Source organism: Anolis sagrei, chromosome 4 (assembly GCF_037176765.1).
Source record: "Anolis sagrei isolate rAnoSag1 chromosome 4, rAnoSag1.mat, whole genome shotgun sequence".
In the NCBI taxonomy this organism is placed as follows: domain Eukaryota; kingdom Metazoa; phylum Chordata; class Lepidosauria; order Squamata; family Dactyloidae; genus Anolis; species Anolis sagrei.
The window spans coordinates 239,055,897-239,078,288 of NC_090024.1; the positions used below are offsets into that span (position 1 = coordinate 239,055,897).

Genomic DNA, 22,392 nt, shown 5'->3' on the forward strand with positions numbered 1-22,392 from the left:
TAAAAAGCGGCTTAAAATGCCCAGCTCACTATTGACCTAAACAGTTCCAAAACAGCTGTGAGCTGTGAGTAGAGGAATTGCTGTTGTTCATTCGTTCAGTCGTTTCCAACTCTTCTTGACTTCATGGACCAGTCCACGCCAGAGCTCCCTGTCAGTCGTCACCACCCCCAGCTCCTTCAAGGTCAATCCAGTCACTTCAAGGATCCCATCCATCCATCTTGCCCTTGGTCGGCCCCTCTTCCTTTTTCCTTCCATTTTCCCCAGCATCATTGTCTTCTCTAAGCTTTCCTTTTGTCTCATGATGTGGCCAAAGTACTTCAACTTTGATTCTAATATCCTTCCCTTCAATGAGCAGTCGGGCTTTATTTCTTGAAGTATGGACTGGTTGGATCTTCTTGCAGTCCAAGGCACTCTCAGAACTTTCCTCCAGCACCACAGTTCAAAAGCATCTCTCTTCCTTCGCTCAGCCTTCCCTATGGGCCAGCTCTCACATCTGTAGTTGATTTTGGGGAATACCATTGCTTTAACTATGCGGATCTTCATTGCCAGTGTGATGTCTCTACACTATTTTATCAAGATTGGACATTGCTCTCCTCCAAAGAAGTAAGCGTCTTCTGACTTCCTGGCCACAGTCTGCGTCTGCAGTCATCTTTGCACCTAAAAATACAAAGTCTGGCACTGCCTCCACGTTTTCTCCCACTATTTCTCAATTGTCAATCATTCTTGTTGCCATAATCTTGGGGGTTTTTTTTAATGTTTAACTGCAACCCAGCTTTTGCGCTGTCTTCTTTCACCTTGATTAGAAGGCTCCTCAGCTCCTCCTCACTTTCGGCCATCAAAGTGGTGTCATCTGCATTTTCACCCCAGCCTTGCATTCCTCAAGCCCCGCACATCGCATGACGTGCTCTGCATACAAGTTGAATAGGTTGGGTGAGAGGATAAAACCCTGCCGTACGCCTTTCCCAATCTTGAACCAGTCTGTTGTTCCATGGTCAGTTCTTCCTGTTGCTACTTGGTCCTTATACAGATTCCTCAGGAGAGGGACAAGTTGATTTGGTATGCCCATACCACCAAGAGCTTGCCACAATTTATTATGATCCACACAGTCAATGGCTTTAGAATAGTCAATGAAGCAGAAATAAATAAGAGAGTTAACAAAGTTAGCAGCTATGCCACTTTTATTATGTTGTACAAAGAAGACTGCTTGTTGCAATGTGGAACTATCACAAGTTCATCTGTATCTTTGCATACTACTCTAACGGAACTCTTTCTCATCATATTGTTTCTGGACTAGATGCTACAGGAATGCTTTTATTTCAGGTCTCCTGTGCTTCCTTTTTTGGATTTGGGGGATTTTTCACTGTTCATTTTTCAAAGAGACAGGGAAACTGTATGTAACAAACAAGATTATTGCTGGTTGTATTCCGTATAACAAACTAGCACTACTTTTCACTGTAAGTTGTATTAAATAGTTGTATTAAACAGGAAGGAATTACCTTTTTTCATAGGTTGAACTTAGCAGACCTCCATCAGGTCCTTTAGGAAGTATCCCCACAAATACCTGGTGTTTATCGATAACATGCGGGTTTTCCAAACAAATGGGGAAAGGGCTAAAGAAAAGAAAAAACACTGAAATATTATCAATATCTCAATTCTCTGGGCATTAATTACTTGTTAACTTTATGAGTCTTGTGGCTTAATCCTATTAACCATAGAATCAGAGAATAATTGAAATGGAAGAGACCCCCCCCCCCCCCGGACCATCCACTTCAATCTCATGCCATGCAGGAATGTTTAGTCCGAGCACTGACAGAAAGAATGTGATCATATCTGCTCCTGTTGTTGCTTGTGCTTTGAAGTTGTTTCTGATTGGCTGAGAGTGTGATTTGCTCAGTCACCCACCCAATGGATTTCCATGGCTGATACGAATCTTGATCTTCTAAAGTCCTAGTCCACTATTCAGCCATTACACAACACAGGACCACTGGACAACAGATATTTACATTTGATTATTGGAAGCACACAGATCAGAGATGCATTGCCTCTTACTCCTATCAGCAGGCAAGAACCATCATAGTTGTATGAAAAGCTTTCATACAACATTGCTTCCCCTGGAAGGAGGAAATCAACTTTGTTTGTAACTCCAACCAAGAAAACTTCACATTTAAGAAGCCATTTCCCAGTCTGAAAACAATGCTGTACTTTTAGTAATATGGGCTTGATCCAAGTGATATGATTGGCCTTTCTGTACTAGGAGAGATCAGGATGTCTACATTGTACTTCAACTCCTCCAGGAATACAGCAGAGTGACCATAATAGTTTTGGCACACCGACGTAGCCAGACACACCCTCCCAAAATGGAGGACTGAGTACAAATCGAACCACAAAGAAGTAAAGGAACTCTGCTCTGAGCTGTTGGAGATCAGCTTGAGGCTCCTGAGGCTGATGACTTCACTGATGATTTAGAGAGGATTGTGGGATTGCCTGTGGGATTTCCTGGGGTTCGAAGTGATGAAGATTCAAGTCAGGGGAATGATGCTTCTATTTGTGAGAAATCTGACTCGGAAAGTGAAGATTCAAGGTCGGTCAGAGGAGCCAGAAACTGCAATATCAGAAAAGGAGTTGAGTGAAGAGATAAGTGATATAGAAGGCTCTCAGGGGAAAAAACACCAGGAGCTATGGAGATCAACAAAGGTCTTCGTTTACAGATCAGAGCAGAAAATAGACATTGTAGGTCAGAGCGATTGCATGGGAAAGTTGGGGAGAAACAACATGACTTCACGGATACCTATTAATTAGCAAGTTGTTTACCTAAGAGTTAGTTCAGGTAATTTAGCATTCACGTGAGAAGCTAGGCCTGAGTACTCTGGTTCTTGTTTCAAGTTAAGCCTTGGTTTTGGATTCAAGTTCTGGGAGTTTCTTTGTTCCTGTTTTTGGGGTTTTCTATTCAGGTTTTACTAGGTATACTTTTAGTTTGTGGATTTAAGCTGTTCTTGTGACTTTGGGCTATTCTTGAACTGTATTACCTTTAAATCTATAGGAGACATTTGGATTCCTGTTGGATTATCTCCTATTGCTAAAGCTTTTGGATCATACATACATACTTTTAATGTGTTTCTACAATAAACTGTTTGCTTGTATTCTGGACTCTTGTGAGGTGCTGTGGTCATAGTTGTTTCCAGGCCTGGAGTACAATTTATTTATTTATTTATGACATTTATAGCCTGCCTTTCTCAACCATATGATGACTCAAGGCGGGTTACATACTTCTTTTGTTATAATCTATTCTAAATGGTCATTCTTTCATTCAAAACTAACAAAAGAGTTGCATAATTCTAAGCAACCACCCAGTTTTGAGAAACTTACATCTGCATTTCCATAGTAAAAGAAGACATAGGGGAGAGTGTTCCACTAGTCAGAATGATTGTCCGGACTCCCTGGCGCACAAGTTCATGCATGCTGTATCCGGGGCTGAAGCACCAGTAGCTCAAGACCTTGCCTGTATCAAACAAGAAAACAAAGCAAAAAGTTAAAGAGTTCTTCTATGGTTCAAACACTACTATGGCACAAGCTATTGTCAAACATCCATTGGCCACCTCAACAACCTCTCAAACCACCTTGCTAAGAAGCAATAATGGAAGAAGAAACTGAGAGCTGTGTGTGCACTGTGTGACACCAATTGCTAATGTGTTGTGCAGAAAAAAAAACACACAACAACTTTTATATGATGAAAACATTATTAGAAGATGGGTGCTTATCTGACATCATTGTACAGACACATAGTTCCAATATTCTGAAAACTTCTAGAGTTTCAGCAAAGACAGGTTTGTTGGACATTACTAAACTTTCCCAGAGAAATCTATATATATAAATTTGTTAGGGGCATCCAACGAGGAAACAAAACTGAAAAACCCCCCAACGAAACTTAACCAAAATTCCCATGCCCATAACACAACCCACAAGGTACAAACATATCTACTCAAAATGAAAAACAACACAACGACACACTCACAAAACGGCAAAACAACAAAACTAAAAAAAACCCCAACGAAACTTAACCAAAATCCCCGTGCCCATAACACAACCCACAAGGTACAAACATATCTACTCAAAATGAAAAACAACACAACAACACACTCACAAAACGGCAAAACAACAAAACTCAAAAATCCCCCAATGAAACTTAATCAAAATCCCCGTGCCCATAACACAACCCACAAGGTACAAACATACCTACTCAAAATGAAAAACAACACAACAACACACTCACAAAACGGCAAAACAACAAAACTCAAAAATCCCCCAACGAAACTTAACTAAAATCCCCGTGCCCATAACACAACCCACAAGGTACAAACATATCTACTCAAAATGAAAAACAACACAACAACACACTCACAAAACAGCAAAACAACAAAACTCAAAAATCCCTCAACGAAACTTAACTAAAATCCCCGTGCCCATAACACAACCCACAAGGTACAAACATATCTACTCAAAATGAAAAACAACACAGCAACACACGCACAAAACGGCAAAAGAACAAAACTCAAAAAAACCCCAACGAAACTTAACCAAAATTCCCATACCCATAACACAACCCACAAGGTACAAACATATCTACTCAAAATGAAAAACAACACAACAACACACTCACAAAACGGCAAAACAACTGAGCATGCGCATTGGCGCCCAGTCGCAAGTTCCCTGGCGCGCGCACATGGCCTTCCGGCCAACGTTCCCTCTGCGGAAACCATGCCCACTCCAAGCCCCGCCGCGCCGCTTCCCGCACACACACACACCCTGCCGCACACACACACACAACCCCACTCCCCCCGCCGCCGCACACACACACGCAACCCTACTCCCCCCGCCGCTGCACACACACACGCAACCCCACGCTCCATCACTCCCCCTGCTGCCGCACACACACACGCAACCCCACGCTCCATCACTCCCCTGCCCCAATCTTACCTCCTTTTACTTCACGCCACCTCCAAACCCCACCCCGCCCCTTGCCGCCCTGTCAAAATCTAGGAAAGACAGGAAGGAAGGAAAGAAGGAAGAAAGAGAAAGGGAGGTAAAGAAAAAGGGGGAAGGAAGGAAAGTTAGAGGAAGAAGAAAAGGAAAGAAAAGGAAAGATGGAAGGAAAGAAAAGAGAGACAGCAGAAGAGAAAGAAAAAGGGGGAAGGAAGGAAAGAGATAGAGAAAGAAGAGGAGAAGGAAAGATGGGAAGGAAGGAAGGAAGGAAGGAGGGAGGGAGGGAAAGAAGGAGAGAAAGAGGGAAGATTGGCCACAGCAACACGTGGCGGGTAAAGGTTGTTATTTCTATTATTATTATTATGCTATTGTTCCTCTGAGACCCTTTTAGGGGGAATGGGAGAGGTGTCAGGTCCCAGAGGCAATGCATTGCATTATTGTTATTGTTATGATGGTGGTGAAATAAAAGGAAATAAAAAGTGAAAGAAGGAAGCAAACAGGGAGGGAAGAAAGGCAAAGGAAGGAAGGGGGAGGGAATGAAGGAAAGAGAGAAGGATGAAACCAAGTAGTGAAAGAAGGAAAGAAAGAAAGAGGTAGAGAAGGAAGAAAGGAGAGAAAGGGGGAGGAAAAGGGGGAAGGAATAGGTAGGGACCTCTCTTTCATAATAGTCCAGATATCTACCTCAACTTTGATAAGTTTTACTATAGGCCACAGCAACGCGTGGCAGGGCACAGCTAGTAGTTTATAAAAATAAAACTCTACATCAGAAGGGGCATGAATCATGCAGCATATATACTGTTGGACTGTAACACTCAGCATCCTTCATCATGTGAGTTAGGTTTATTGGGAGTTGCAGTTCAACAATGGTTAGACAATTTCCACCCTTGGGCTATAAGGAGGGAAATCTGTATGCCTCCTGTATAGATGAACATTAAAAAGCCATCACATACAAGTAAGCAAACAGACTTTCTTTGACATGAAACAATCAGGGCCAGCTAACAAAGGATCCCCCCGGCAGGAAGTAACTAGGCTTTGAAGCTGCAAGTCCATTCAATGCTAATCAAGCTGGCCAATTGCAACATTCACACTTGTCTCAAGCAGACAAGAGTACTTTCTCCCACCCTGGACATTCCACAGATATATAAACCTCATTTGTCTAGTTTTCAACAGACCTCACAATCTTTGAAAATGTCTGCAATGTATGTGGGTGAAATGTCAGGAGAGAATGCTTCTGGACTATGGCCATACAGCGCTGAAAACTCACAGCAACCCAGTCTTCCTATCTTTTTTGGTCTCTATGTACATATATATATATATATATATATATATAAAATTTAACAAGCTGTTCTACCCAAGTGAGAACAGCTCAAGGTAAGAAAGGCTGTTGAACAACTTGTCCATGGGATAAATGGGTTCCTGCCATTGTATGAATAGCAAATCCTTTACAAACATCTTCAGGGTTGGCCATGTTTTTTCTCTCTTTTGGGGTTACAGATAAATGACAAAACAGCCCACAGGAATAATAATAAATAATAAATCTTTATTTATATCTTGTTTTTCTCCTTTATGGGACCCAAAGCGGCTTACAACGTATTAAAATAATGTAAACAACAATCCAAATACATCAATGATAAGTATAAAACATTGTACAATCAACAGTTTAAAACAACAATAATATGCGTTCACGTTCTTGTGGTATGTCAGATTATACTGCACTTTGTTCCAGTCCATAAACATTATGGGTTTTCTAATTACTCCAGCTTAGTTTCCTTCACTAAAGGCCTGTCTAAACAATGACTTTACACTAAAGCGGGAGGAGATTTTATAGCTAGTTACACCTTGAGATTATGACAATGTGCTTCACATCAACTGAAGTTTTGAAGCTTCAAAACCAGAAGTCACTCTTTAATCTGTTCTCAAGCAAGGTGAGTCACAGAGGATGGGGAAGGCTGTCTGGTTGTATTTTTAGGAAAACAACTGAGCTTTACCCCTACTTTCAGACGTGCATGTAGAAACGTAGCCTTCCCTTTCATTATAAAACAAGTGGGAGTATGAATGTTGTTTTAGAGGAGAATTGTGCAAAGCTTTTTTTATTTCTTCCTGGCAACTTGAGAAATGAAAAATCCCACACGAGTATATTTGGGTTTCAGTATGAGCCACTGATCCTTTTATATTGCTTATACAAGAAAGATGCTTTTCTCGCTTACTAATGGGACTCTGTATTTGTTTAAGATCATATTTTACTAACAGTAAAGTCAACTACAGAATATTTATTAACAGGTGGAGATGCATTTTAATAAACAATGCATCTTTTATTTGGAAGGAAAATTTCGCTCTGTTGAAACTCGGATGGGAATGCAAGTCAGATCTCAAAGGAAGTGATCTTCTGAATCAACTCCCAGAACCTGGTATTTGGCAACACTACACAGCATGGGCTCCCTTTCAGTAAACTGACATCACCAAGAGTCATATCCTAGAGTAACGGGAGAAACAATGCAATGTATCACTAGCATACTAGCATGACCTATTTTTTGCAGTCCTTTTCAGCATCCCAATGACAGCACTGTGTTTTTCACATCTGGTTACTGAGATAAACTCAGTTGTTAGAAGTCTGAGACAAAAACTAGTACAGGAAAAAAAGAAAAACTAAAAAAAAAAAAAAGAATTGGGAGACTAGGAACATTAACATGCCATTCCCATTATCAAGTTCATTTTATGGATGTCTTATCATCTGCAGATCTAATTTTATGTAGCATTGACCAAATTTCTAAATAGCAGCAAATATTTCCTTGCCTCATGGAAAATATGTATCATGAAGTTGACTTACTAAAGTTCCAGGAATTAAGGTACAAGCCAACTATATACCCAGAGAAGAAAACTTCCAGTAAACAATCACAGCTTTTCTTCCTAATATGAACTGGCACATTTAAAGATTGGTTAAAATCATTACAACAGAATTACTTTCAGAAGAGCTTTTAATTATAAATATTGCTGTGATAAATATTACTGTGATAGGTGGGCCCTCTGGTGGCGTAGTGGTGAAATCGCTGAGCTGCTGAACTTACTACTACTACTACTACTACTACTAATAATAATAATAATAATAATTCTGGTGGCAGAGGACTTTTACACGTAAAACAAGCAGTCGAAGAACACGCCCTGGCAGAATATGTCAAGGAAAGCCAAGACCTGCTTTAACTGGTCAATAATCGAAAACTTCTCAAAGCACAACAGACAAAGAGTCAGTATAAGAAAACTGCACTCCAAACCAGAGCTGACAGCTGGCACAACAAAGCCTTGCATGGGCAGATCATTTAGAAGATTGAGGAAAAAGTTGACAAGGAGAAAACCTGGTTATGGCTCATGAATGGAAGGCCTGATTCTTGCAGCCCAGGAGCAAGCCATCAGAAACAATGCAATTAAGGACAGGATCGAAAAATGAACTGATGACCCAAAATGCAGACTGTGCAAGGAAGCGGATGAAACCATGGATCATATCCTCAGCTGTTGCAAGAAAATCGCACAGACGGACAACAAACAAAGACACAACTCTGTGGCTCAGATGATTCACTGGAACTTATGTCACAAGTACCACCTGCTTGTCAGTCCTTACCTTGCTTTTTAGTTACAGATGAATTCCACAGGTCAGTTCTCTGTTTCTTTCTCTGATTACCCCTGTCTGGATGGATGTGGACCTAAAGACCAATGGCACAGCTGAGTAATGCATGACGTAAAATAACAGGACATCTATGCTGCATGCATCAATTGACAGCCACCACTGGAGGGCTCCTATTTCCATTTAATGAAGATAAGTTTCCACAACCCACGATCATATACGTAACCAGGAGCTATCCAAGCATCATAAGTGATGCTATCCAACTCAAGCATGGAAAGGAATACATTTAGAAAATCTGTGAACAAACAAAGATTTTTTTCAATATCTCACAACTAAAAACCTGACCATTATTAGATTTAGGAACATCAAAATCATGTCACCTTCATTTTCATGAAATCAAACAGTGCCCTTTCGCTTATACGTCTATTTAAAGCCTAATTTAAAGACTTGTAAATCAGTGCTTCGATGTTCTAGCACTTTGAGTAACACTAACCTTATAATATTTTGATACTGAGCTGCTTGGCATTGAAGCAGAGGTTCCTTCGGATGATCCAAAGTTAAAAACAGTCTAAACAGCAATGGAAGGGAAAGAAATGAAAATCAAAAGATGGGAAAGTGTCAGCGAGACTTGCAATCAACGCCAAAAAGGCGTACAACATGAATATTCCTTCTCCAAAATGCTTGGGAGAAAAAGTATTTTGTATTTTATCTTGTTTGGATGTTGGAACAATGTAACAATATAATAATAATAATAATAATAATAATAATACAAACTTTATTTCTATTCTCTACTATTTATCCTGGGGGACTCTGAGCAGGTTCCAACAAACCAAAAGGCAAACATTCAATGCCTCAGTGACAATAAGTACAAATATAGTAACCCAGAATAACCCCACATAAAAGACATATTAAACATAATAACTAAAATTTAAATAAAATGTAATCTATCAAAAATTATAACTAACATACATTGTGAACATAAAACATCCAAATTAATTTACAAAAGCACCATGAAGGTTCACAGATGTGTGCACTTGATTGTATGGCTAATGACGTTAAATGGGCTAATGTGGTCTAAGAAGGCCTGAATGCATTTATACTTTCTAATCAGCACTCTGGTAGTAGTTTCGCTTCATCTAATCCTCCCCCCTTCATATGCTTGTGAGCAAAGATAGGTTTTCAGCTGTTTTTTGAATGAGAGAAGGGATAGGCCAGCTTTATTTCTTTATTGATGATGTTACTTCAAAACTGCTCTGAGTCCCCTAGGGGAGATGGAGCGGTATATAAATAAAGTTTTATTTATTATGTATATAGCAACTGATACATAGCACTGTGTCATGGAATTCCTATTCATTAGGGCAATCTATCAATGGCAAATCTATGTTGAACAGAAAATCACTCAATTATACTGGATCTCTATATGAGATATTCATAACAGTTCTTTCTTAAGCATAATTTGTTTTTAAATGGAACACACATGTTTGCAGAAGGACCTGTCTTAGTTGGATTCCCTCTTAAAATAGTGCTGGCCATCCATGTATTTGAAGTATGTTCTTTAAAAAAACCCCAATATATTTAAAAGCTCCTAATCAATTGGGTTGTTTTTGGTTTTTTCGGGCTATATGGCCATGTTCTACAGGCATTCTCTCCTGACGTTTCGCCTACATCTATGGCAAGCATCCTCAGAGATAGTGAGGTCCTAATCAATTAATTGGGGTAATTGTTTTAAACCTTCAAAGGATTTCTCACTGATTAAATGCTATGGCTCTTCTATCCAGATTTTAAAACATTACATGTTGCAGATTGGACATTTACTTCCACCTGGTGGTGTTTGACAGAACTACACATTAGAATATCAAATATACAGTTAAAATGCATTATTATTATGCATTTTATTCTTGTTTTGAGACATTAACCAGCAAGCCAACTCAACAGCTCTGGCAGAAGATGCTATTAGGTTTTTCATGCACTTAGGAACATGCCCAAAATTCATTTCTAATGCTTTGCATCAAACGGTTCATTTGCATGGATTGGCATTTTCTGCAATGAAGAAAACCAGGAAGCTGGTAAACCAAGTCCTTGAATAAGCCTAAACAGAGACAGTCTTATATAGTGGTTTGATTATTCTGGAGATCAGTGTTCAGATTCCTGTTTGGCCATGGAAACCCACTGAGTGACCTTGAGCAAGGGCAAATTCTCTCAGCCCCAGAGGGATGCAAAGATAAGCCTTCTCTAAACAAATCATATTTTCACTTTAGGGTTGCCATACATGTGAAATGATGTGGAGGAGTGCAATACAAACATCACTAAATTACAAACATTGCCCTTGTTCTTTCCAAAATTTATTTTACTGCATTGCCATATACATGTTTGCACATACTCACCCTAACCAAAGGATATTCTTGAGAACTCAAGTCTACCCCATTTCTACACCTGAATATGCTGAACATTTGAGTTCAAGAATTTTTTTTGCATTTAACCATCCCAGTCTCTGATAATTATCTTGTCCTACATTTGTGTAATATGCCTCATGATGGCACTTCCAGGATCCCATGAAGGATTGCCTTGGTTTCATAACACTTGAGTTCAATTCTCTCTCAAGAGCATTTTGCAGTCTTTATAAACTATAAATGGGGAGGCAACAGATGTTTACCTGGATTATGTCAGTAAATTTATGCAACCCAGCAGTGTTGGTGAATATCCCAGTACCTAGAGAGAGGGGGAGAGAGGGGGAGAGAGGGGGAACGAGAGAGAGAGAGAGAGAGAGAGAGAGGAGAGAAAGTATTAGAATGTTTTAACATTGATTAGATGTGGAAAAGTAAGATACATTTTCATGTTCATTGTAGTGTCCCCATAGGTGAGACCCAGAGCATATCAATTTCTGGGCAAGAGTACATGGGGAATGACCACAGATGGCATTCTGGTCTGTTTCAGGTAAATCTTACATTCAAAGCCATTCAGCCTCTGTTTCTAATCCAAACAGTTCTCAAACTCGCTTCCCAGAGAGGCTAGGCTGGTATTCTCCAACTATCTTTCCGCTGGTCCTTTAAGATTTGATTTTTAGGGGTAACAGGGGTTGCATAATGTTCTGGATTTTTATTGAAGTTCTTTCAACTATTTTAACTGGTTTCAAAATTTTATGATGCTTTAATTACTTTTCAACTTTTATATTCTGTTAATCTTTAACTATGTTTGTTTTAACTGTTGTAAACCGCTCTGAGTTCCAAACTGGAGGTAGGACCTCCAACTTTCACAGGGTCCGGAGTGCAAGAATCCCACAAACGTAGATAACCCATGAATAAAAACCCCACTCTATTTTTTTTTTTTACCTGAGAGAACACCTCTTTAGGGATTCCTAGATCCTCCAGCACAACTTATGGTCACCTCTGTAAGCTCCAGCTCCCCATGCGGATACATGAGAGAACCCCCCCCCCCCCCCCCCAAGAATGATGAAACATCAAAAACATCCGGACATCTTCTGGGCAACATCCTTGCAGATGGCCAATTCTCTCAAACCAAAAGTGACTTGCAATTCCTCAAGTCACTCCTGACATGAAAAAAGAAAAAAACAAAAACATTCCACTGAACGTTGGCCACAGAATCACCCCAGAGGACCTTCAAATGCCCAGAGAAGTGTTCCCTAGGCATTTTTCAAGGAGGACCTATGAGTGAAATCTGAGTAATCAAACCTGCAAATGTAGAGGATTGACTGTAATAGTGGTAACTGCAATAAAACGTTGATGAAGGACTCAGATGCTGCCTGAGCCACGAAATAAGACATCCAATTCATTAAGCATCCCAAATACAATCACAACCCTTTTAGGCAGAGGTGTACAAGTGTGTTAGCACAGCAAAAAGTGAGGGATGCTGAGATTAGCACTCCAACATTTGGAAGATCACCACTGCTCAATCTTACAAGGGAGTAAACTATTTCCAGGACACGATAACAGTGTATTTGCTCTTCTTTCTAAATTCTCCCACACCTGTAATTTTTCTAAGGATAATGTACACACTTACGGCCTGCTAAATACTGCTGAATTTGTTCCAGGGATTCAAGAATAGAACTCTGTGTTTGGAATGTGATCTGGGCCTTTGCAAACAGATCAAATATATAGCTGTAAGAATAAAGAGAAATTCACAGTTAAGAATTGTTGCTGAATACCCCTGGAAGCTCACTGTCTCCTTTCGTCTGTGGGATGGAGTCAGTACCATTAACTTTCCACGTAGTATTAGCATCTTGTCTTCGGTTTTAAAAAAGAGAAAAAAACCATGAATGTAACATGACTCTGAAATAGTAAAATGCTCTATCCAGGTCCAGAGGAGTTACCAGTAGTTCTTCTACTGTTGAACAAGTGAAAGGCAGCAGCTTGACAAAGGTCAAGGGATCCATTTTATTTTGCTGCATTATTATCCAACTTCTTCCTTCCCAATGGTGTACACATTTCATACGCATTCCCATTTTAGCTTCCAAAATAATCTTTGAGACAGGCAGGTTGTCTGATTTATAACATTTATATTAGTTACTCTCCATGGAATTTGAAATGCTATATGCATTCCTTATTCACAGCATCCTCACAAAACCTAGTAGGAAAGGCTAAGGGTCGGCTTTAGCACTGCAGCTACAGCAAATCTTGCCAACCAAAAGTCTGACAGTTCGAAGTCGGATCAAGGTGAGCTCCTGACTTACAGCCCAGCTCCCCGCCCACCTAGAGAATTGAAAACAGCAATGTGAACAGATAAATAGTAACTGCATTAAAGCAGGGAGGTATTTCAGACATAGTGTTTCAATCAGAAAAAGGAGGGAGAGTTTATGAACAAACAAAACTCTTCAGCAAGGAAATGGTACAACAGCACCCCCTGTGGCCAGAACCGAGCAAAGCCTCCAAAGATGCCGAAAGATGGGGAAAAGTGCATATATATATATATATACACACACACACACACACACACAGAGAGAGAGACAGACAGACAGACAGACAGACAGACACACACACACACCCCTCTATCTGTTGTATGTCTTATCGTTGTATAACCAGCATTGAATGTTTGCTGTATATATGTTCTGTGATCTGCCCTCAGTCCCCTTCGGGGTGAGAAGGGTGGAATATAAATACTGCAAATAAATACATATATACATACATACATACATACATACATACAAGAGCAGAATGATATCTACCAACCTACTAGCTTCACGGTTAGGTAGAGATATAGGTTTGGTTCCCATCAGTCCTAGTCTAAGCACTGTAATACATAGGCTCTTTGTAATGACAGATTCAAGTTTTCAATGCGCTTCTATTATAAACAAGCACTTCTTCACCCCTGAAAGTTTGGGTCTGTTTCGTGCTGCACGGTGAAATATTTTGGCCACTTAAAATCTCCAGTGGCCCAAAGTGAGAAGAGAAGATGGAAAATTAACATGATTATCTTTAAATATTTTATGTAGAAGACAAGGCAAGCTTCTATGCTGCTGTCCAAAGACAAAAACATGAACCAATGGATTTTAATTACAAGAGATTCCACCTAAAGATTAGGAAGAACCTTTTCACTGTGAAAATTCTTCAACAGTGGAATGTAGACTACCTCAATTGATGGGGAAATAGGGAACACACCTTCTTTTGGAAGGATTTGAACACAGTTTGAATGGACATCTTTCATGAGTGCTTTAGCTGCATGCCAAAGGGTTGGACTAGATGGCCTTTGTGGCCCTTCCCAACTCTGGGAAGGGTCAGAGTTCACACAAATCTCAAGAACACCTTTTTGTACGAAGACATGATCACATGTCCAGCACAGACGTTGCTGCAGAGGGAAAGCAACTCTGCAATTTTATGAGTCTGCAAACAAGTACACAAAAATAAGGGACATCTTTTTGGAGAAGACATTGCTGCTTTTGAAGCATACCTTCCATCCTTAGTAAGTCCACTTCCATCTGGTGCTAACTCTACAGAATCAACTGCGTCTTCCAGCTGAAGAAGAATCCCTTTAGAGAAAAGAAATGAAGAGGGGGATGTATAGCTAGCAGTGTTACTGAAGGGACATGGAGGGCACGTATCTATTTATGTCCTGTTAGTGGACTTCCAATAGACAAGTGACTGGTTGCAACATGAAAAGAAAGCTGGGCGGCATTGACCTTTGGCTTTACTCAATATAGCTATTCTTATGTATATGTGGAGATTATTTTGGCATTGTTCCATTTCTATTCCACCTACTCAGTTAGAACAGAGGGTTCCTCTCAATGTCTTCCTAGAAACACAAGGCTCCTTTTAAACTGCTAGGCCTCCCAAGTCTGGGCAAAAGACTAAAGAAGCTACCCTACTATATTCACACAGCAGGCCATATAGAGGCTTCCTTATTAAAATGCTGGGCACTTCCCTCAAAAATATAAACAAACTGACATAATAAAATATAGTTCAAATGTTACACACCAGCAAAATGGGGCCACCGGTGGTACAATGGGTTAAACCCTTATGCCAGCAGGACTGCTGACAGCAAGGTCGTTGGTTCAAATCAGGGGAGCAGGGTGAGCTCCTATCTGTCAGCTCCAGCTTCTCATTCAGAGACATGCGAGAAGCCTCCCATAGGATGGTAAAACATTTTGGTGACCCCTGGTCAACGTCCTTGCAGTCGGCCAATTCTCTCAAACCAGAAGCGACTTGCAGTTTCTCAAGTCGCTCCTGACACGGAAAAAAAAACCTCAGAAAAATCTTGGAGTGGTCACAATAATAATACCCACTGAGAATTGGAAAAAAATTCAGACCTTTTTGTATGCCTAACAGGTTTGTCAGGATTTGAAAAATTTTAGTTAATCCATATTTTTATGAAATGGGTATGTGGGGAGATAATATCTTGCTATGATGGGTGACGAGGGTGCTATTTTATTTATTTAAAATAGGGTACAGGTTTTAGACACAAGCCACATTAAGTCCAACCTCCATATGCCCGCAATGTGTCACAGGGGAACCTTTTTCGAGGCTTGTTCCAAGATGTTTTTATTTATGCGCAACAGTTTCTTAACAAGAACACTATATGCAAATTAGAAACAAAGTCAACCAGTGGTTTACCATCTGCCAGGATTATAAAAATGATATGCAAATTACATTTATAGGCAATTAAAACATGCAAATGAACAGTAGCTCTCCAGCTCAAGATACATAAACATGAAGCATCCTCAGCAGTCAACAAGTTATACATTTGCTAATATTTCTCATGAACTATGTTGGTTTCAAGCAACAAGTGCCTAGACATCCTTTTTTTACAAAACCTTTGAGCATCCAAGCCCTGGACCCCATCCAACCTCCTAAAAAAATAAAGAACCGTGGTCTGGAAGCTGAAAAACAGAAGCTTTTTGCTGCCAACTGCCCATTTTTAATGGCTTTTAGGTGGCGGCCATGGAACTTCTGCACATTCATCTCTCATATATCCTCAACCACCAGCCTCACATCTCAAACACAATGCAAGTAGGCGAATGAAAAAGAAATGAGACTGATGAGAGATTGATGAAATGAAGGGAAACACCACGGTCACCACCTCAAAATCAGAAGTGGGTAGATGGCAGCAAATAGTTTCAGTTTCCCTCTGTTTCATAAATCTAAGTCGCTCTCTGGCCTCGCACGTCAGACACAACTCAAGTAGCAAAGAAACAAGACATGAGCTGGAGAGATATATAAGCATGTCCTTAAAGGGTGATGAAAGGACATACTTGTGAGCCAAGTGCAAGGTATCTCATTAGACAGCTCAACTCCCCAAAACATTTTTCTTGGTGTCTTGGTTTTTAGGCCTGTTCCTGGAATTATTTGTGGCACTAATTCAGAAAATTGCATTGGACAGACCAGGTCAGCTCTAGTTTCTTAAGTATGGCTATCATGGTTTTCTATGGGCGAACAGATGGCAATTGGTATATTGTGCAGGTTCTGTATCTCAAAAACTAGAGGGAAACTAGTGCCATTTTTAGTATCAGCGAGTCAAATATACCAGAAATCCAAAATCTGAAATATAGAATACTTCTAGTCCCACGAATTTTGGATAGGAAATAGCCAATCAGTATCTTCATTTGCCACCTTGGGCCCCATTTGGGGATAAAGGCTGTTGGAAATAGCAACCTTCTTCAAGCCTCCACCAGTAATTTGTCTTGTATATGATTCTGTTTGCTTTCTGTAGTGTATATTTATGTTTTGGTATGCAGCTTTCCCTTTACTCTATGTTTCTTGAGGTTATGGGACTGCAGACCACATGATCAGATCTGAGACTGCTCAGAGCTCAGACTCCATTTTAGAGGACAGATGCCACTAGACTTTGGACTGTTAAGAGCAAACTCATGTTGCTGTTGATTGTAACAGCAATTGATGCCCTGTGTTATCTGCACAGAGAAACCATATCAAACCTATCTGTAACTGGATTGACAAGTTATGTACCTGTATGCTGAATACATGAAGGTTGTGAGTAAACCAAGTATGTATTGTCGAAGGCTTTCATGGCCGGAATCACTGGGTTGTTGTAGGTTTTTTTGGGCTATATAGCCCAAAAAACCTACAATAAACCAAGTATGTTTCTTTTAACAAAGTCTACTTTATTTTTGCCTCTTGAGAGCATGATATACAAACAAGATATTTTATGGGAGATTATATTTTTTGGACACTGAAAAAACACTTCTGAAGAACTGCTATATTTTTGTGCATTATGATTATGATTATGATTATTATTACTACTACTACTACTACTACTACTACTAATCTTTATTTATATCCTGCCACCATCTCCTGAAAGGGACTCGGGGCAGCTTACAAAATGAGTATAAAACAACATCACATAAAAATTATAAAAATCTGTTCCTAACAAATCAGAGACAACCAGGTTATCAGTCTAACAACTGAAAATCAAACTGCCTTGCATAAGTACATGTGGATATACCACTAAAGAAAACATCTCAAAGATCTCAAACGAGGTTTTTTGGTTCTTCTCTGGAATATAATACTTTTACAAAAAGGTTATGATTTTCAAATGGTTGTGAATGCTATTTTTCTCCAAAAGGTTATGGAGATTCTGGTTTACCAAAAAAAGGCAGCATACAAGTGCAATAAATAAATAAATTTGGTCTTTTTGGATATTGTTTAAAATATTTCATTTCTCAGTTACTGTACATGCTGACAGACATTTATTTTACTATAGTTAAGACAGTACAATCACAGCAGTTGGGAAATAAAGAACAACATCTAGAAACTTTGTGATAATGAAGTCAAGGAATCTTTTACATATTCCTCTTGGTCAAAATGAAAATGACTAACATGAAAGTAGTTCTAGAGAACATCTCTACGGAAAAGAGTACTCACTCTTTATCTTTGCTATGTCTTCAAGTTCCATGTTTAGTTCTGTAGAAGAAAGAAAATCCATTTTATTCAGGGTAATCTCAAGACAAGTTCTATCAATGTTTCCACATCTTTCCATGTATGTATGTATGTAAAAGGGAAGTAGTAATGCCTCATTACTCTGCTTTGGTCAGGCTCCAACTCAAATACCGTGTCAAGTTCTGATCACTAGAAATACAGAAGCATGTGAATTTTCTGGGAGTACTTCATTTAATGTATTCCTGAATGGCAGAGGGTTGGTTAAGATGGCCCTTCTATTTGATTTTCTTATTAGTTATGTCTCTTTTGCATTGTCTTGTGTTTGTGTGAATGAGCATAAAGGGTGAAAACAAAGCAGGACTGAAACAAATCAGAAACAGAGGGAAAGTACTGTATTTCATAGCTTAATAGTCGCCCATGGCATATAAATCGCACCCTCATTTTTGGGGTAGCAAAATGTATGTGTTTCCTTTTTCTTGCATAATAATCACACCCTTTGGGACTATGTATTGTAGATCAGCTGGAGGCTGTAGAGAATGATGGTTAAACTGATGAGAGGATTGTGAGCTTTCCTATGGCACAAAGTGATGGGACCTCAAGTCTGGGAAATTTAGGTCTGGGAAATGATCATTCTCTCTGTGATGAAACTGTCTCAGAAAGTACAGGTCTTCAAGGCCAGTCAGGGAGCCAGTAGTAGCAACAGCAGATAAGGAATTGAGTGAAGAGCTGAGTAATAAGGAAGGTTCTCAGGAAAAACCACCTGTAGCTACAGAGATCAACAAAAGTCTTTGTTTACAAATCAGAGCTGAAAAAATAATGCGGGAGTCAGAGATTACGAGGGAATGTTGGGGAGAAAATGCACAAGAGACGTAATGCTTTCATGGGTGTCTATTAAACAACAAGTTGATTACCTGAAGGGCAATTCAGGCAATGTTGCGCTTAAGAGTGAGAAGCTAAGCCTGAGTTCTCTGGTTCTTGGTTCAAGTCAAGCCTTGGTTTTGGATTTAATATATCCTGAAAGCATTCTATGTTCCTGTTCATATATTCCTGTTCAAGTTTTTACTAGTTACACCTTCTTGCTTGTGGACTTATGCTGTTCCTGTTGTAGTTCAGCCGGCTGATGATGATAAGGGGTTTGGGAGTGCAGGGCCTGATGGTTCTGTGGGTATCCTGACAGAGGGCGTGTCGGAACAAGATGGTTCTCTGCCTGGGAGAATGGAGGGGGTTTTGGAGCAAGATGTTGTTTCCGAGTGTGGGAATGAAACTGCTTTGGAAGCCGACAGGCAGGGAAGGGAGGATCACGTGAGCTTATTTGAAGAAACAGCTGACTTAGACAGAGATATCAGGTTGCTCCTGTGGGGGAAGAAATTCAGGTGCAAGCAAGGCATGGGATGGAGAGGCAGAAGCAGGCCTCTCAAGGTCAAAAGAATGTGTGTTCATGTTTTGCAGCACTTAAATGAGAGAGAGAGCTGTTAGGATTTCAGATCGAGCAATGTTGCTAGTGGAGTCGGAAGCTCCTGTCTTGTTCCTGGTTCATGCTCTAAGCATAAGGCCCAAGATTCCTAGTCAAGTTTTGCTTCCTGCTTTAAGGATTTACCTATGGATTCATGCTCTTGTTTTGTTCCTGGTTGTATGGATTAATGTTCAAGTTTTAACACTTATTTTTGGATTTACTTATTGCCTATGGGACTTGCTTTCTCTATTAACACTTAGATTTTTACCCTATTGGCCCTTTCTTGTATGTGTTTTATCAATAAACTGTTTACTACCACGTCTGGTTTCCTGGTGAGTGCGATGAGCAAGGTGAACTCCTGCTGAGGTGCAACAGGTCCTGCGATTTCTGGCTGTTGCTGGATTTTGTCACCCTTATGAGACAATTGGATTACTGTTTGGTTATCTCCTGCTGCTAAAGCTTTTTGGATTATATATCTTCCTTTTTTATTCCTGCTTTTTAATATACTTTTATGTGTTTTACTATAAACTGTTTGCTTATATTCCTGGACTCTTGTCATAGGTGTTTCCAGACCTGGAATGCAACACTATGGGGGGACTACAACTATTATGTGGTGAAATACAGTATGATTATTCTTTTTCCGTTTCCCTCTGATGGCTCTTCTTCATCCTCTACCTGACCAAATATCCAATCCAAAATTTTAAAGCCCAAATCCCCCCAAAAATCTAGCATTAGCTATGAAAATTAAAAAGTTGTTCCATCCATTTGATTTTGAGCTGAAGGGTTTATGCTATGCTTGCCTTGTTCCAGGTACGTGCTATTTTGCCTCTGTAAGACTTCAGAAATACACTTTGAACTCCCCAGCAGATGCCTCACTGAGTTTAACACAAACTGCCCACATCCAATTCCAAGCTCTGGTACATTTTCCTTTCCCTCTGTTGAGGCTTACAGAGAATATATGCCAAAAGGATTCTGTTCAGTATCCGATTTATCAACTGCCTAGCAACCGAACCCAGCTTTCTGAAGACTGAATGCAGTACCGCAGGATAATTCCAAACACATGCAGGCAAGGAACTGTTCATTCCAGACATTATTGATTGATTAAAATAATCTACCTGAGCTGACACGCTCCATATTGAACTCAGAGTTGAATTCATTTTGCTGAACTTTTTTGGCTTGCTCTTCTAGCACAATATTGATGGCATCCACTGCTGAAGCCAAATCATAAGGAGTCAGATCAAATGATGCCAGCTCTTCACAAAGCCTTTCCTAATGGTGTAGACACAAAGAAATGTTAGCATTTTAGAATATAAGCAGTATCAACTATACACACATTACGCAATGGTATTTATTTTATTTATTTATCGTGTCAGGAGCATGCCAAACAGTTGTATTGCATTTTTTATTACACAATGCTAGAGGAAACATAAATGAAAAAGAAAGGAAGAAACTCCTTTAAACAACAGTTCTTTCATTTTGGGCCTATTTCAAATTACACTTGTTCTCCATGTTTGCAATTTTGATTATACGGATTTCAGTATTTTGGATTTGATTAAAATGCTCTTCATCCCAGTAAGAAATAACCAGTGGATGCCACAGGGAGTTCTTGTTCTGGGTCCAGTGCCATTCAACATCTTTATAAATGAACTGTATGATGGAACCGAGGGCATTTTGATCAAATTTGCAGATGGCACCGTATTGGGAGGAATAGCTAATACCCCGCAGGACAGGATACAAATCCAAAATGATCTTAACAGACTAGAAGCTGCAAATATCTGTAGACTGACAAGGCTTGCCTCCAACATCAACACCAGCGATCCTGTTGAAGGACAAATAGCTTGCTTGAATGATACTTCTTGGTTGAACAAATATCCACAGATGACTAGAATCTGAGTGCAGAAGAAGGCATAAAATGCTCTCTACTAAGTAAAAATCATGGCAAGCTTTACTTACTACGTTGTGAGCTTCATCAAGTATTACTACAGTCCCCTTCAAGTCTAAGTTGTGAGCTCTTCGACTCTATTTTGAAGAGAAAAGTGAGAATTAATATGGACAGAGCACCTCATTCTCGATTATTGCAAATAATTCTGAAGGGTCTGCTGTCTGTCAGATTAGTATAGATACAGAATAAGTCCTTTTTTCCATCCCTATTTTCACTCAAATTCTTCCAATGTAGATCTTACAAATCTGAGGCTGATAAGAGTTATAGTGTACTTTTACTTTCATCAAATAGAATAGTGAAAGGCATTTTTGGGTGGGCAAAGGGCAGCGGCTGGGGCAGATAATAATAATAATAATAACAATAACAATAATAATAATAATAACTTTATTTATACCCCGCTCCATCTCCCCCAGAAGGACACGGGGTGGTTTACATGAGGCCTCGCCCATCAGTACAACAAACACAATATTACACAAAACATAACAAAACCAGAAAATAAAATACATAAAATGCAAAACCAATATAATAGACGACACAGCAAAATTAATTTAAACAATTAAAACACAAGGGAATTACACTGGTCTCTGAAGCAATGCCAGGTCTTTCCCCCTCAAATTATCCATGGGTCCCATCAAAATCCATCATTTTGCCCCCAAAATGTACCCTCAACTTATACATGTGGTTGACTTATACATGAGTATATGCATATAACATAGGGAAGAACTTTAACAGATGAAAACTCTAGGATTAAATAAGCTGCACCTGACAGAATTCTGCCTTGCATGAGTAGCTCAACGGAGCTCAACACTCCCGAGAATATTCAGTTATTTGGAAGGATGAAAGACAGTGAGAAATGCTGCGAGATGATTTTCAGTATAAGTTAGTGTACAAAACAGCATTTTCCTGACTTGACAGGTGAATGCACTTGAAAAACACCAGCTTCTCAGCAGAATACAAATGAAGGGGAACAAAACAGTACAATACAAAAGCATTTTCCTTCCACTGCAAAATAAATGCTACAGGGAAATAAGTGTCACTGACTCCTCTGGATTTAAGTATC

The 22,392-nt window shown here is 39.6% G+C and overlaps 1 protein-coding gene across 1 annotated transcript in view; it reads right to left on the reverse strand.

The window, feature by feature from the left end:
• Positions 1–22,392, reverse strand: part of RTEL1 (regulator of telomere elongation helicase 1) — a 90,228-nt gene that overhangs the window by 49,663 nt on the left and 18,173 nt on the right. Inside the window, exons 9-18 of the mRNA XM_067468258.1 lie at positions 21,344–21,409; positions 20,506–20,659; positions 17,923–17,961; positions 14,498–14,576; positions 12,614–12,711; positions 11,250–11,305; positions 9,090–9,164; positions 8,594–8,675; positions 3,367–3,499; positions 1,497–1,610 (exon numbers count right to left, since the gene is read on the reverse strand). Of these exons, the coding sequence (XP_067324359.1) occupies positions 1,497–1,610; positions 3,367–3,499; positions 8,594–8,675; positions 9,090–9,164; positions 11,250–11,305; positions 12,614–12,711; positions 14,498–14,576; positions 17,923–17,961; positions 20,506–20,659; positions 21,344–21,409 (896 nt within the window). The remainder of the gene's footprint in view (positions 1–1,496; positions 1,611–3,366; positions 3,500–8,593; positions 8,676–9,089; positions 9,165–11,249; positions 11,306–12,613; positions 12,712–14,497; positions 14,577–17,922; positions 17,962–20,505; positions 20,660–21,343; positions 21,410–22,392) is intronic.